General features: G+C 40.3%; 1 protein-coding gene across 1 annotated transcript in view; it reads left to right on the forward strand.

The window, feature by feature from the left end:
- The first annotated feature begins 541 nt into the window (after positions 1 to 541).
- LOC137125101 (aryl hydrocarbon receptor-like) overlaps positions 542 to 15,204 on the forward strand; it is a 67,864-nt gene continuing 53,201 nt past the window's right edge. Inside the window, exons 1-2 of the mRNA XM_067500053.1 lie at positions 542 to 989; positions 14,811 to 14,998. Coding sequence (XP_067356154.1) covers positions 931 to 989; positions 14,811 to 14,998 — 247 coding nt within the window. The 5' untranslated portion in view covers positions 542 to 930. The remainder of the gene's footprint in view (positions 990 to 14,810; positions 14,999 to 15,204) is intronic.

Raw genomic sequence — 15,204 nt, forward strand, 5'->3', positions numbered from 1 at the left:
CTCATATGAGCCTTCAATTGGCTTATCGCTAACCTTCGTTAATAGTATATATACATATATTTTTTATGCATGAAATAAATAATAACTTTATTTTTTTATAGCTTTACATTAAAAATGACTATTCCTGTATTTAGATTTCCTTTTAACGGTAAATATTTGTAAAGCATATGTTGGATTTTGAACACTATACCACTTGTCTATCGATATTATACTTTTAATCATTGGAGTTATTTATAAGTTGTAGGCAGACATTTTAAAAGCAAACATGTTAAAGTGAGAACGCGTATTTCCAGCACGGTCCCAAAACAGAAATGTTTTTCTTCTGATTTTCCTAAATTAAACAGGCTAATGTAATAAGGGGACAGTAGAAAGACATTCCTTAAGGTCTTCCCGGTTGGAATTTCCCTCTCGGTCTCCGCTGCCGCTCTCGTTTGGCCCCACATTTGGTCCACCTTAAATACTTCTGCGCTCGCCTTGCACAGTGAAACGCAAGTTCACGCGCACAGAAACCCGGGCGGGGGCGCGCGGCGGCAGAGCGGCAGCAGCGCTGTCAAATCAGAACGGGGGCCCACGCGCAGGCGGAGGACGCAGAGCGAGCCCTCGGAGAATCTTTAAAGCCGTTTTAGCCTGTGAAATGTGGCGCTTTCCGCCTTAAACCGACGTGGAAATAGTTACCGAGAAGCATTTGAGAAGTCAGGGTAGTTTGCTTGGACTAACTGAAGACAACCAGCGGTAACGTCGTTTTAATAGCTGTCCAGCTCAAAACGCAGCCGAAGCAGCGCTCGGGGGATTTTCGACTTGCTGACTTTCTTTCGGCGGTTGTTTTCTCGGACCGGATTGTTCGCACCACGTCCGGACCCGTTCGCGACGACGTCGAACCACAGATAAAGCTTCTCTTTCTCCCCTTTTTGATTTCGGCTTGAATCCACCATGCTGTCGAACACGACGCTGTACGCAGCGAAGAAACGGAAGAAGCCGGTCCAGAAAATGTAAGTCAACAACACTTATCATATACATATTAATAACCGTGGAGATCGCTCTCTTCATTGTCTCTAATGACTTTTTTCCTCTTTGCCATGTCTGTATTATTGTTCCCGACTTTGTCCGCCCCCCTTTTGTAACGTCTGCTGTACTTTTACTGTAGTACTTTTGTAACACCACCACGCTGCATCGCAGAAACTACGCCCGTGCTCCCCAGCAGTGAACGAGCACACAAGTGATATCTCTATGGAAACATCCCTGCGTTGATACCTTTTTAATCAATACTGTGTTAAAACCTGTGGCATTGCATCTGAAAATATACTTCTGTGCTCGCTTGAAGCTGTGCAGACGTCTCCAGCCTCGTTATTACAGCCTTGTGTTACACGGTAATAAGAGTGTAGTAGGTCATAAGTTGCATTCTGGGTTTTCACTGGTAGCTGCATTCTTCTTAGTTGAACCCATACGGCCGTAAAGTCTATTTTTCCTGCTGTGGTTTCGAACTGTTAGCCAGCCAGACCGAGGTAATGTGAAGTGCCGAAGTCCAACAACACTGCAGGCCAATCCAGGGAATGGAAACTAAAGAGAAGCGTTGCTTCAGTGTTGTTTCAATCTAATTATACCATCCCAGACAGATTTGTGCAAACGATTTCTGTCCCTTGAAGCTAGAAAAACTCTATTTAACTAATGTCTCTGTACTTGCATTGACGTGGAGTTTATTATTTATATGGAGTTTTTGTTTGAGTGTGCTCCGTAGGCGGGGAGGTTAAGAGTGGAGAGAGTGAAACCCCACATCAGTGAGACTGTAGTACCACCTTCTCAGGATTCTGCTTGTAATTTAAGCAATCCTGTATATATAGCACCGTTGTTTCCCCTTCTTGGACCCCTGGTGGACCCCGGACCACAATTCAGGAACCACAGCTGGAGACTGCTGCACTTGGAAATACATTTTCAGAGTTCTTTTGCTTTTGTTGTTCAGAGGAAGCTGAGTTAGACTGCGGTTCATTCACTATTTTCTCAGCGCTGTTTTGCCTTAATGTGAAACCAACAGTGTTTCTTTATTTAGATTCTTTGTAAATTAGTGTTAGTGTAACACTTAAGTGTTCTTAATGCCTTCATTCTCCTGCGCTGCAAGATCAAAAATCTCAATGTCCGGGGAACCCGTGCTTCATAGCAAAGTATCCCTGGTAGAGCAGAACCTGAAAGTTCGCACAGCAAATGTTTTAAAAAGATAAGAAACTACAGCTCTTTAGTTGTGGTGTAAATCAGACCTTGGAAAGGCACCGTTGGCTTGACGCAAAACAAAATCATGCTCAAATTGATGGTTCCTGGTTCAAAATGGACTTTTCTAGCTGAGTAACTCTTTACAATACTTAAGGAGTTCTTTATTGAACCATAACAATGCTTTAATGAAATTCTGGAGAGTTCTGTTAAATAAAAGTCTTGAATGTTTTCTCATAACTGTGCTGAATAGTGGCGGTGCTGCATTGAAAACTCTAAAGACGGGTTTTGTAAAGGGGCTCTAACACATGCTCAGAGAGGTCCTTTTATAAATGTGTTCTTCAGACCTTAATGATGCTGTAAGGAACCATTTAAGAGATCAGCCCCATTCACCAGAGTTCTCCGTGCCACTGTATATTTGTAGTTTCATTAAACCCACTTATAGTGATGCAAAGAACCTTTCGTGAAGACACGCTGAAGCACCGCGTGTAAATATTTCCTCCTCATGGGAATCTAGAATTGACATTGTTTTAGCACCATGGTAAAATGGTTCCTTTAAGATCTATAGGAACCTTTACAGTGGTTCCAGTAGTTTAAATCAGATCCTTGATGGTGCTGTTAGGTGAGATTCTCCAAAGAACCAAGAATATTTTTGTAAAGATCCGGAATTGTGCACTTAGAAAAAAAGATTAGCACCAGACTTGGGTATGTTAACCCTTCACAGTTCTGCAAAAAATGAACAAAGCTTTATATATAAACCATACTTACACAAATTCAAGAACCTTCCAGAACATGCCAAACTGGTTCTTGTTAGACCTTTCAAAGTTCTGGGTCAAACCTCCTACAGATGTTCTCTAAAGCAGCATGCTGACACTGTTTGTCACAAACCTTTTTAGGAACTTTTTTAATGCTCCTCGTTCCCTTTATTACTTTATGGCGCTTTAAAGAATTTGTTATTCCAAAGTTAAATGCTTGGCTACATAACAATAAAACCATAGGGTTCTGCAAAGAACCTTTTGGGAAGTTCTCTGTGGGCTGAAATGGTTAAAAAATAACCCCTTTGGTTGCTGTAAAAACCATGTGCATGCACTTTTTCAAAACACAAAGCTCCAGTTGTTCCACTTAAACCCTTTGTAGTGGTGGAAAGAACCCTTACAAAATGTTTTTAAGGCACTATGTTGAAACTGTTGGTCCTAGATTCTTCATGGTGCTATAAAGAACCCTTGCAGAATATGAGAGCTGCTCTAAGCACACTGTGATTTTTACTGAGTTGTGATTTTTAACTTTAACAAGCCAGACAGAGTGTTAACTGCTCCACACAGAACCACAAGCCCAAGCAGAGAACCATGTCAGAACCCTGCCAGAACCGTGGTTTCAGTGTGTGTGTGTGTGTGTGTGTGTGTGTGTGTGTGTGGTACTACCTGCATTAATCATAATCAGGACGTGGAGCGAGAGTGCTCTCACGCAATGTTTCCACGAGGGAGGAGGGAGGGAGCGAGCGAGGGAGGGAGGATGGCGTAATCTGAGACGTGCTCTGTTTTTTTCCCTCCTCCTTCTCTGACTGCCACAACATACTTTTTTCCTGTCTTTCCTTCTGTCTCTCTGTGTGTTTTTTGGGGGGGGTGTTTTTTTTTCCCTCCCTCCCTCGACTCAAATTAACATAGTTGTGTGTCACGCAAATGGTTACGTAAGTCTGCCATGTTCACTCGCCTTGGTTTGTAGGAAAAGTTGCTCTCAGGGAGTTGATCTTTCATTTTGTGGCGGGGGGTGAACGTGTTAAACCCACAGAGGGGACTAGAGGCATTGTTACAGCCATCTATCCCGAGGTGCACTGCACTGTAAAACTGGATCATTTACATTTATGGTAATTACTGCGAGAAGGAAGGGGAGTCAATTCAGCGTTGCTCACCTAGCAAAGGTTCACGGGCAACCACGCTCTCCACTCTTCTGGGAAGCCTTTCCATAATTGTAGATGCTGGCTGCAGGGATTGCTCAGCCACAAGAGTCCACCATTTATGTTTAGTGAAAAAGTTTGGCTCACAGTTAATCTCAAATTAAGGTCGATTAAGGTCAGTGCTCTGTGCAGACTAGTTAAGTTCTTCCCATGAATATAGGGCTGAGTGATGTGGGGAAGAAATTAGATCTTTCTTTTTCAGTTTTCTGGACTATTAAGAATTGTAATAATTTTTTTCCTGAGTATATGATTTTAAGACAAAATATGTACAAATCTCGCTTCATTGCTTTGCAATAAACAATAATGACATTAATTGCTAATTATAATAGTATTTACAAGTGACATTGACAGTAAATCCCTTTATTCTTAGTTCAAAATGCATTAATTAAAACTATATGCTGTTTCTTAGTAACCAGGGCAAAAACATCAGTAATAACATCAGTAAAAAGGCTGTGTTCCTTTTACATATCGTACACATTTATTGGTGTACAGCTGTGCACCTACCCCCTAAAATTACCACCCACACACTGTGACTGTTGGGCTATGAATGCTCCAAAGCACAAGTGACCTGCAATCTTTAATGTCCTGAATGCAACAGGGAAAGAGCCACTGTCATGCAGTAATGGTTGCTAACAGGAGGCTAGTTCTATGGCTTCATAAGTTCATATCACTGAGGTCACATCACATTTGTTAGGTGTTATTTCGTTGTCTCCGCCTGCTGCGGCCGCCAGTACACCAACACATGCGCATGTGTTTCCATGGAAATAGAGACAGCTCACATTACTGCCGTAACTTCAGAGAACTGCTGCTGCTGCTGCCTTTGAGGGACAGCAGAGCGAGTAATAATCTCGACTTTTCACATCGTCCACAAGCAAAACATTTAATTAAGTCCCACATGAATAAATGATAACACTTAGATAAAGGAAATCACTTACACGGTAAAGCAAACGTTTGGCATTTGTCTAATAAATGTCGAATAAATAATTCATTCATTCTAGCAATAACTAACAATCACCTGTAATTTAGGCACTATGATATCTGTTTAGCCCGAGGAGGTTGGTCATTATTTTCTTTTTTAACTCTCAACTTCTCTGGTCCACATGTGAGTGTTGCAGTGAGACACTGAACCCCAATTGCATGTCCTTTTGGACAAATGCATCTGTCAAAATATTCTAATATTTTTATGGAAAAATAAGGGATTTATCAAATCCACCTTCCTACTCAAAAGGTGGTTGTGCTGCAGACCTGATAAAACGCCATGAAAAGATCAAAGAAAAGACACAAGTACACAGTCTTTTTTACAGTGGTCTATTGTTATGGCAGTGAAATGTGAAACGTGCATGGATTTGTCTACGTGCAGTGTTGGCCTGCAGATGAATCTACCTGCTAGATGATCTATGTTTGACAGCAAAAATGAGATTGACTGGACTAAACTCATTCAGAATAAAATGACCAGATGTTGCTGACAGTTAGATATATGTTTGTTTTGGTGGATTTGATTTTAGCAGAGGTCATGCTGATGCTTTTGGCAACATGAGACACGCTGTTTTTCTCATGACTGTACTCATGTGATGGACATCAGTATCCAGCCTCTCACTTCCAGTATGTTAGAACTCTGCTAAAGTCAGTAATGTAACAGAGCTGCTGTGCAGCTGTTATGTTGTTTTCTCTATTATGTAGGTGTTTATTCACTGCTTTGGTTTTTATTTCTTGTATTTCTTCATCAAGTTTTCAATTTTGTCACAGAAAATGGGCGGTTTCTCCTTTTTTGGAACCACAGGCCAAGCCTGCATGAGTATATGTCGAGCTATATTCTCCACATACTGTACAAAAGAAACCAAGTGAATAAAAGAAAACAATATTAAAATATAGCTCTCAGTAGTAGCCCTAATGTCACCTTGACTCATTCTTTACTAAGCAGTGCTTAGTGTAAAGGTCACAAATAATCAAGATCACAAATAATCAAGAACATCATACTTTGATGATTCATGTTTTATTAAATATTAGTAAAACTGCTGAGATGTTTACCATAGTATTTCACGGTGCAGTTATTGTCTGTGAAGAAAAATGTGAAGCTGTGGGCATAGTTTAGACAAAGAACGGCAAATTATACAAAGCGATTCAGATTCCTTTATGTAAAGAGTCATTCATAGAGGGATAAATCAAACAGAATGTAATAAAGCATTTGTCTTAAGTCAACACAGAATACTTTTACATGTGTGGACTGTCAGCACAAACTCTCAGCCTTTGTGTTTTTTGGAGCTTGATATCAGTGGAGTTCTCATGTGCTCATTTTTGCCCTGTATCATAACTCAATCATGGAACAGACGCCAGAATCGTATTTAGTTTCTTTTGTTCTGCAAAGGTGTCGTTGCCCTGTCGGAGACAAAGTGCCTTTGTGTGAACACGGGGGAGTGTTTCTTCAAGCCCAACACAAGCCCACACTCACACATTCGCACACACACTCTCATCTACACACTCTCTCATCTACACGCCCCTTCCAGGACAGATTTGGTAGATAAAACAAGAAGCAACAACACTGGCCGCTCATTGTTCTTGCAGGGAGTTGTGCCGTCAGGAATGCAGCGATAGCCATCTCGCCTCGATTTCAGATAGGTTGTGTTCTAAAGTATTATTGGAAGCAGATGTCTTATTTACAGCAGGGAGGGAAGAGGGGCTTTGTGGGGCCACATTTTACACATTTCTGTTACAGGTCAGGCATTTACATCAGAGACTGTCTGCTTTACACATTAGAAGAAGCTCAACAGAAGAAAGTGACTTTGCCTGCAGCCATTACTGTATTTCAGAACACCTATTACACATTTGCAAGAAACTCTCACATTCCTATTAGGTATTCTTGGCCCTGTTTATTGTGGAGTAGTGAACCAGTAAAAGTTTGGTTAGTGTCTGTTACTACAGTTTTTGTTATTTCTGAAAGATAACGTTTTCCAGTAGGTTAATATTACAGTGCATACAAAGTAAAATAACCCTTGGAAAATACACATGCAGAGGCTCAAAGGTTAATGGCCAGTTAATGTTATTTTTGATTCTTTGTCTTTCTCTTTGAAATATTTACTGTGGCTTGAATGGCTATTTTCACCTTTCTTATTGTATGGTGTACAACAGTGGTTAAATTTAATCTATATTTAATGTGTTTTTCACTTGTGTTGTTATATTTCACGTAAACCACACAAGTTGTTCTGCCTCTCAGTGTTATTTTTAGCAGAATATTTTTAAACTACTGTGAAATCATGCAGATAAAAACTTCCGTCTACAACCAGCCGCTCAGTCCTAACATTCATTTCATTATTATACTATAAGCGCTGCAACTGACATTTAGCATATTTGCCTCTAAAGGTTGTTTATAAGAAGCAAGCTGTGAAATCTTAGACTCTTACATTACAATCAAGTTTGTCTGTCTGTAGTGGATTGTAGTGTATTGTCTGTAGTGGCATGAACTGTGACATTATACCTTAGAACAGCAAAGTGGAAAGTGAAATGGCAAATATTGTAAATCTGTAGCTACATATCATTTACATTTGACACATGTTCAATTAAATGTTTCCTAGAGAGATAAAGACGGTTATAGAAGCAAGCAGCTTATAATTGAGGCACTGTGGTCCTCTCTGTACTCACACTGTTGTGGAGGTTCCTTGTGGTTTTCTGCAACTCCAGGCAGCACAGTTAGATACTTGAAAGCAGCAGTAATAGGGAGGTTAAAGGGTCAAAGCCACACTGCCTAGAACGTATGCAATTATAATGCAGGTGCACACACACACACACACACACACACACACAGTCAGCTTCACAACTGGCCTCACATGACCTGAAATCCCCAGTGGAGTCATCAACAGGAACATCTGAACCTGATTTTACTTAGTAATAAGCAGGCACCCACCTGCTCTGTGTGACACTGGCTAATATCTGGAAGGTTATGTGGAAGTGTCCTTAAGCAAGACCCTGACTGTTGGCTCCAAGACTGTTCCCTAAAGTTGAGGCCACAGAAGTTCAGAAATTGTTAAAAACATGCCCATGAGAAGTTCCTAAAGCCCAAGTAGGCACCTCAATACTGCTTAGTTTGTTTGAGGATCAGTTCAAAACACATATTACTATTAGATTAAACCAACAAACATTTAATGATTTCATTTAATTCATTAAATAGCTAATTATTTCATGCATGAATGCATGTTTTAAATGGCAGCAAATTACATTTCCACAGCAACTGTCTACATGTCATAAATATAATCATAAATGTTCCTTCTAGTAGATCCCCATAAAACCCATAAAACTCAATAGTTCATTTAATGCATAACATATTTATTGGGATAAAAACTAATTACACACTTCTCAGGTATTTTACTTACTATTGTAATTTTATTCCACTACATTTATGTAATAAGTGTATAAGTTCCTTTTCATATTCACATTTTTTTGTCCTTTCGGCTTATCCCACGAGTTCAGGGTCACCACAACTGATCATTGTCCTCATGTTGATTTGGCACAGTTTTTTTTTACACTGGACGCCCTTCCTGATGCAACCCTCCCCAATTTCTATCGGCCTTAGACCAGCACTGCACAGCTGGGGAGGGGAGGGGAATGAGCTGTTAGGGGTTCAGTGTCCTGCTCAGAGACACTACTACATATAGCCGGGGCCGGGGATCAAACCACTGACCCTGTGGTCCGTGGACGAATGCCTTTACCAACTGAGCTACAGCTGCCCCCACCCTTTTCCCATTCACATTAATAAAACTATATACGGTATAGTCGTAAAACTTTACTGATGACTGGTGGGAAATTTACAAGCTACCTAGCAGTACATAAAGACTTTCACATAATAATTTTGCATTATATGTCACATAAGATCATTAAAACAGCATATCAAGTCATGAAAAGCAGCTCAGAAGTTAAGACATTAAGTTAAAAACCAATATTATTGTATTCATTGATGTGAATTCTGCAGTAGAGTACTTTTACTTTAGCTCCAGGAAAAAGCTAATAAGTGGAACCTTGCTTTGGATTGTGCTGTTTCTTTTTACAAGGTTGACAATTAGGTGTGGGACAAAAATCTTTATCTCGTTATTTTGGTTTGAGTGTCGTAAGAACCTGTCTGCACTGCAACTGAAACCTACAAAGACAGGGCTGGAAATTAGTGGCAGTGGCAGCTAACGCAGGAGGGTAATATTTTACATAAGTTTTACATGTAGTCTTTTTAAAGACATCTGAAATAATAAAGTAATAACAGAATGACAGTATGAGTCTACTCCAATGTGCAATAACTGCACAAAATGTTCACTCATCGGTCCATCTTTGCTTTTGCACTAGTGACTGACGACGTATAACAATGTAAACAAAAAAGTCGCTTTCCACAGCAGTTGTTTTTCTATTTAGACAGTTCACGCTATCTGCAGTGTCCCTCTCCCCTTTCTTTTCCTCTCTACCTCTGTGCTGTCACTCCGCAGAACACAAAAACCAGGAGTAAAAAAGGTAAAGCGGCCTCGAAGGCCAGTTTTCATTGAGCAGAGAGACCAGCAAAAAAAAAAAAAAAAAAGGACTGATTCTGTTGATAAAAGCTGTGAGGGCATATAATATACCACCTATTAAGAAGGAACTCTTTTTTTGAAAGCGCTTGATCCAGAACATTTACTTTGAAAGACAAGATAAATAAAGATAAATAGACTCCCTAGGCACAGACAAGTAATTCCTCCATTCAGCATCTTTTCTGCATTATGTGGTATAAACCACTTTAATGTCATTCTACAGTGTCTTTTTACAGACAATAGCTGCTGGTAGAGTTTTGGTCTGATTTGTGTTTTAGCTTCTCTGGGCTGTGATAGAAAGGAGGCAGAGCTAAACAACCACAGAGTACATTGTGTTACTGCTTCTACTTCGGGGGTAAATCTTTGAATGGAAAACAAGATGTAAGGATGACTTGTGTTTCTCTGTGTTTTAAACTACATGACATATTGACAAGAATAGTTAAACAGAGCTGGTTTCTATTATTGGATCTGGTTTATTATGACAAATATTGAACTGACCTGTTTCTGAGACTATCCCACATGCGGTTGCAAATATTAAAAGTTATCATTTACAATGCAAGAATAAGCTCTATCTCTTATCCCTCCCAAGTAAAGAAATCCCCGTCTCTCCCATCTTAATCAGATATCAAACTGCGGTTAAGTTATGTGAACCCCAAACCCAACTAATCTCCAGGGCCATTTTGAGGTGCTCCACAGCTTCACACCTTCTCTGCAAAACAAGAAAAGCCCCTCTGTGCAGCAAAAGTCTGGTTTGGGTTACATAAATGAGGCCACTGGGTTTACCGCCGGTCACTCGAGTTCACTTACAGATACAAAGCTGATTTCTGCTGACAATTCTGACCTGCAGCCAAACAGCTTGAGTGATCAAGGTTAGTTTACCACTTTCCACAAGTTGACACAAACAGAAAAATGTCAGTAGTGTGAGAAGCTGCAGTGATTTTAGTATCATCTGTGACGGAGGTAGCAATGAAAAGTACCAAGGACAAGCAGGTATATTCATTAACCTGCTCAATGTGCAGTGATATGTAGTTACATGTCTGTTCGCTGCTTCTATTTCTTCCGTGTCCAGTCATATTTATCCTTAGTATCCACATTTTGCCAGGCCTCGTCAACCACTTGGCCCTTTCCTCTTTCTTTCTTTTACTTTTATTTCTAATACTACCTGGCCTAACCCCACTCAGCCCACTCACTCACCTGCAGGCCCTCACTCATAAATCTGTCTATGTATATAAGCCACCCAGCCACACTCATTCTCTGCCCGCATGTTTATGCTGACTCATCAGCTTCTTCACATCCTGCCTTATGGACTCTCCTCTTTGATCTACTTCATAGGACGATATTAAGTTTCTTGGCTAATTTTCTGCTGAGTCATTTCCTGCTTTTTTATTTTTTGTCCAAGTTGACTAAGGTCCATGTTTGGCTCCTGCTCAATGTCACTTTACTTAATGGTTTGTCTGTTTGCTTGGAGAGTCTGGTTAGCTTTTAGCCCATTGTTTGTCTTACTCATGAACTATGCTAACACTAAGTTAATATTAATCTGTTTACTTCAGGGAGGTCTTTAGGACAAGAGAGATATCCCCATATGTGAGGTGCAGTCTATTTCTATCAAAAGCATTATACATCCATAAATCTCCACTTTAGTCTTCCTCTGGACCTCCTACCTGTCAGCTCCAACCTCAGCATCCTTCTCCCGATATATTCAGTTTCTCCTCTGAACATGTCCAAACCACCTCAATCTGGCTTCTCTGACTTTATCTCTGAAACATCTAACATGAGCTGTCCTTCTGATGTCCTCATTCCTGATCCTGTCCATCCTCGTCACTCCCAAAGAGAACCTCAACATCTTAAGCTCATTCTTCAGTGCTACTGTCTCTAAGCCGAACAGCATCTTTAGTCTCACCACCTTCTTGAACATCTTTCCTTTCATTCTGATACTCTTATCACACCACACACCTGACACTTTTCTCCACCCGTTCCAACCTGCCTGCACTCGCCTCTTCACCTCTTTTCCACACTCTCGGTCGCTCTGAGCCGTTGACCCTAAGTCCTTAAAGTCTTTCACCTTTTCACCTCTGCTCCCTGTAACCTCGCTGTTCCACCTGGGTCCCTCTCATTCACACACATGTATTCTGTCTTTCTTATTGTATTTGTGCTGTTACGTTTTTTTATTCTTAGCTTTTCCTACATGTTAACAATATTGTATTTGGTACGACTTTTATTTTTAACATACAACATGAACAAATTTAGCCACCCAATTCCCCCCCGAAAGCTAAACTGCTAACTGATGTGATGTGATGTATCTGGAACCCTAGTGTCCTCTGACTCACAGACCAGAGGGGCCACAGAATCCAAAGCCCCTTTCAAGCCCCTTTCAAACATGCACTGCAATACAGAGATTATCTAGACTTTATCGGTAGGGGTTGTACGTGTGAATGCAAACGCCCAAGTCTGTTGGCCCTGACATTACTCGGATTTTACGCAGCCAGCTCCGTAGTACAAAGTTCGGATTATCTCCAACCGAGCTCATTTGTCAGTAAAGTAGGCAACACGACGGAGAAATAACCATGAGTGAGTGGGCGTGTTGATGATATCCATTTTCCGTGACTGCTGCGAAACCGGGGAAATACAAACACCCAAAGGTAAAGAACTTCCTCATTCATACGAACACAAAAACAATGTCGAACCGGAAGGACAACGATATTCGTGAACTTGTTTTGGTAAGGGCAGACAGGGAAATCGTCATACAAATGCCCGGAACAGAACGACAAACTAACTCCCGATGTTGGCTAGATGTCTGAAAGGGAAACTCCTGACAATGTCAGGACTTGATCCTGACATTCTCTAGAGTTCATGTCTGCAACAGGTTCAGACATGCAGTGGAATTCTGACATTATCCTGATTTTTTTAGGAGTGGCTGTATGTGTGAACGAAAATGTCAGAGTAAAACGCTGCCGACATTATTCCTTCGAGCACCCTAGTGCAATGTCCGTAGCAACACTGTTTTCCGAATGTAAAATTTTATATCACGTTGTGCCTCCTGTGTGCGCAGACAGCGCATGGATATCGAACGGACTATCACCCTAATGGACGTTTCTCACTTCCTCACATATCTGAAAGGCCACTCCAGATAATGTTCGAGGCTGAATTCTCCTAACGTTGTCCGGAGTTCATGTCTGAAACAGGCTCTAAACTCTACTTCTGGGTAATTTATTGAGCTTGCATACCATCTTTAATAAGCTGGATCTCTGCAGCTCCTCCAGAGTAACCGTGGGCCTCCTGGCTGCTTCTCTGATTAATGCTCTTCTTGCCCGGCCTGTCAGTTTAGGTGGACGGCCACGTCTTGGTAGCTTTCAAGTTGCGCCACACTCTTTTCATTTTTGGAGGATAGATTGTACAGTGTATCTTGGGATATTTTTCTATATCCTAACTCTGCTTTAAACTTCTCCAAAACTTTATCCCTGACCTGTCTGGTTTGTTCCTTGGACTTCATGATGCTGTTTGTTCACTAATGTTCTCTAACAAACCTCTGAGGGTTTCACAGAACAGCTGTATTTATACTAGGATTAAATTACACACAAGTGGACTCTATTTACTAATTAGGTGACTTCTGAAGGCAATTGGTTCCACTGGATCTAAGTTAGGGTATCAGAGTAGAAGGGGCATAATACAAATACATGCCACAATTTCAGATTTTTACTTGTCAAAAGTGTTTTTGACATTTATTTAAACCATTTATCATTTCCTTCCACTTCACAATTATGTGCCACTTTGTGGTGGTCTATCACATAAAATCCCAATAAAACACATTGACATTTGTGTTTGTAATGTGAGAAAATGTGGAAAAGTTTTAGGGGTATGAATACTTTTGCAAGCAACTGTAAAATTAGTGCGAATATGTGGGATTGTTTACAGGCTTGAATTTCATGCCAACGGCAAGACTTAAAGAGTATTCAGTTTACAATTTAGGTAGATTATATTAAATATTAATATATAAATATTCTTTGTATCTCTTATCTATGTAGTTAGAAAACAATATGTGGGATGCTGCATTCTCTTTTTTAATCTTTCAGATTTATGTTTAATGTAAATACGTGTGACATTTACTACTGGTGGAAACATCACTTGGGATGGAAACTCTCTCTCACTCACACAATTCATCCATCCTGATGAAGACAAGTTGAACACAAAGGTGATAAACAAGTCTCGGAACAGGTGACATCAGGCTGCAGAGCTGGTTCCCATGGCAATGGTGGATAGAGCCAGACAGCTTGTTGCTGTGCCTCCGGAGAGTTGAGGTGGTCTGGGTTGTTTTCCACTCAGCTAACATTTTAATCCCAGACATTCAGCCGCTCTCAGGGAAAACAACTTAGCTATATACAGAAAATTGGCTTTAGGGTGAAAAGGTTTGTGAATCTCAAAATGCTCACTGCAAACATGAAATGCAGTTTTTTAAGACATGTAACTGCATAAGCACAACAGACTTTAACTGAATTTGATTAGCTAAATGTAAATGAATGCTCGTTTACATTCACTGCTGTTCTTTTATTAAAACATAGTTATAGGGCAAAAAAACTGTTTATTTCATATATATTTTCAGGAACCATTGTTATTGTTACATTGAAATAATTTCTCAAAGAAATACTTTTCTTGTCTTTAATCACTGTAAAAAAAAAAGGCTGAGATTTGATATTGCAATTTCTGCATCCCATCCTGCTGCTCTACCCATTGAGCTACCGGCTCGCTAAACTAAGCATAAAGAAGACAAAATCACAAATACTGTTCTTGATCTTACATAAGTCAATGTTGTCTGCGTCACTCCTCTTGTGTTGCAATGTGCAGTGTCACATCTCTGGTCAGTTATCTGTGTGTTTTCGAACGTGATGTACACGTTCGTATACCAAACACATTTAGCATAAAGCTTGTTTCTTGTACTCATCAACGCCAGAGCTTTGATTCTGCTGGGAGCTGATTTGAGGTTTGGAAAATATTTGGAAAGACTTTTCTCAGTTTTCCCTGAATCTTGTCTCTATTTTTCTATTTTGCAAAGCTGTCTAGTGAATTCACACTTGTAATTCTTACATTTCCTAAAAGTCCTAATGTATGTCTTACTTTATCTGCAGCCCCAAACCTCCACCTCCTGATGGCAGCAAGTCGAACCCATCCAAACGCCACCGTGACCGGCTCAACAGTGAGCTGGACAAGCTCACCAGCCTACTGCCCTTCAGTGAGGAGGTTAGGGCTCGGCTGGACAAGCTGTCTGTCCTCCGCCTCAGTGTTGGGTTCTTGAAGGTCAAGAGCTTTTTTAATGGTAAGTGTTTGGACTAAAGCAATTAAATTACCATAATGATTTTAGTGTTGCAGCAAAAGCTCAAGGAAGTAAGGACACGGCAACAAAACCAATACACAAATTTCAGTGTTTTGGGTAATAGGTGAGCTAAATAAATACAGTTTTTAATTGGAATAATATGAAAGGAAGTAGATCAAGTTTTTTCAAGTGACATTTGGATCTCATTT

This window comes from Channa argus, chromosome 4 (assembly GCF_033026475.1).
Source record: "Channa argus isolate prfri chromosome 4, Channa argus male v1.0, whole genome shotgun sequence".
Classification (NCBI taxonomy): Eukaryota; Metazoa; Chordata; class Actinopteri; order Anabantiformes; family Channidae; genus Channa; species Channa argus.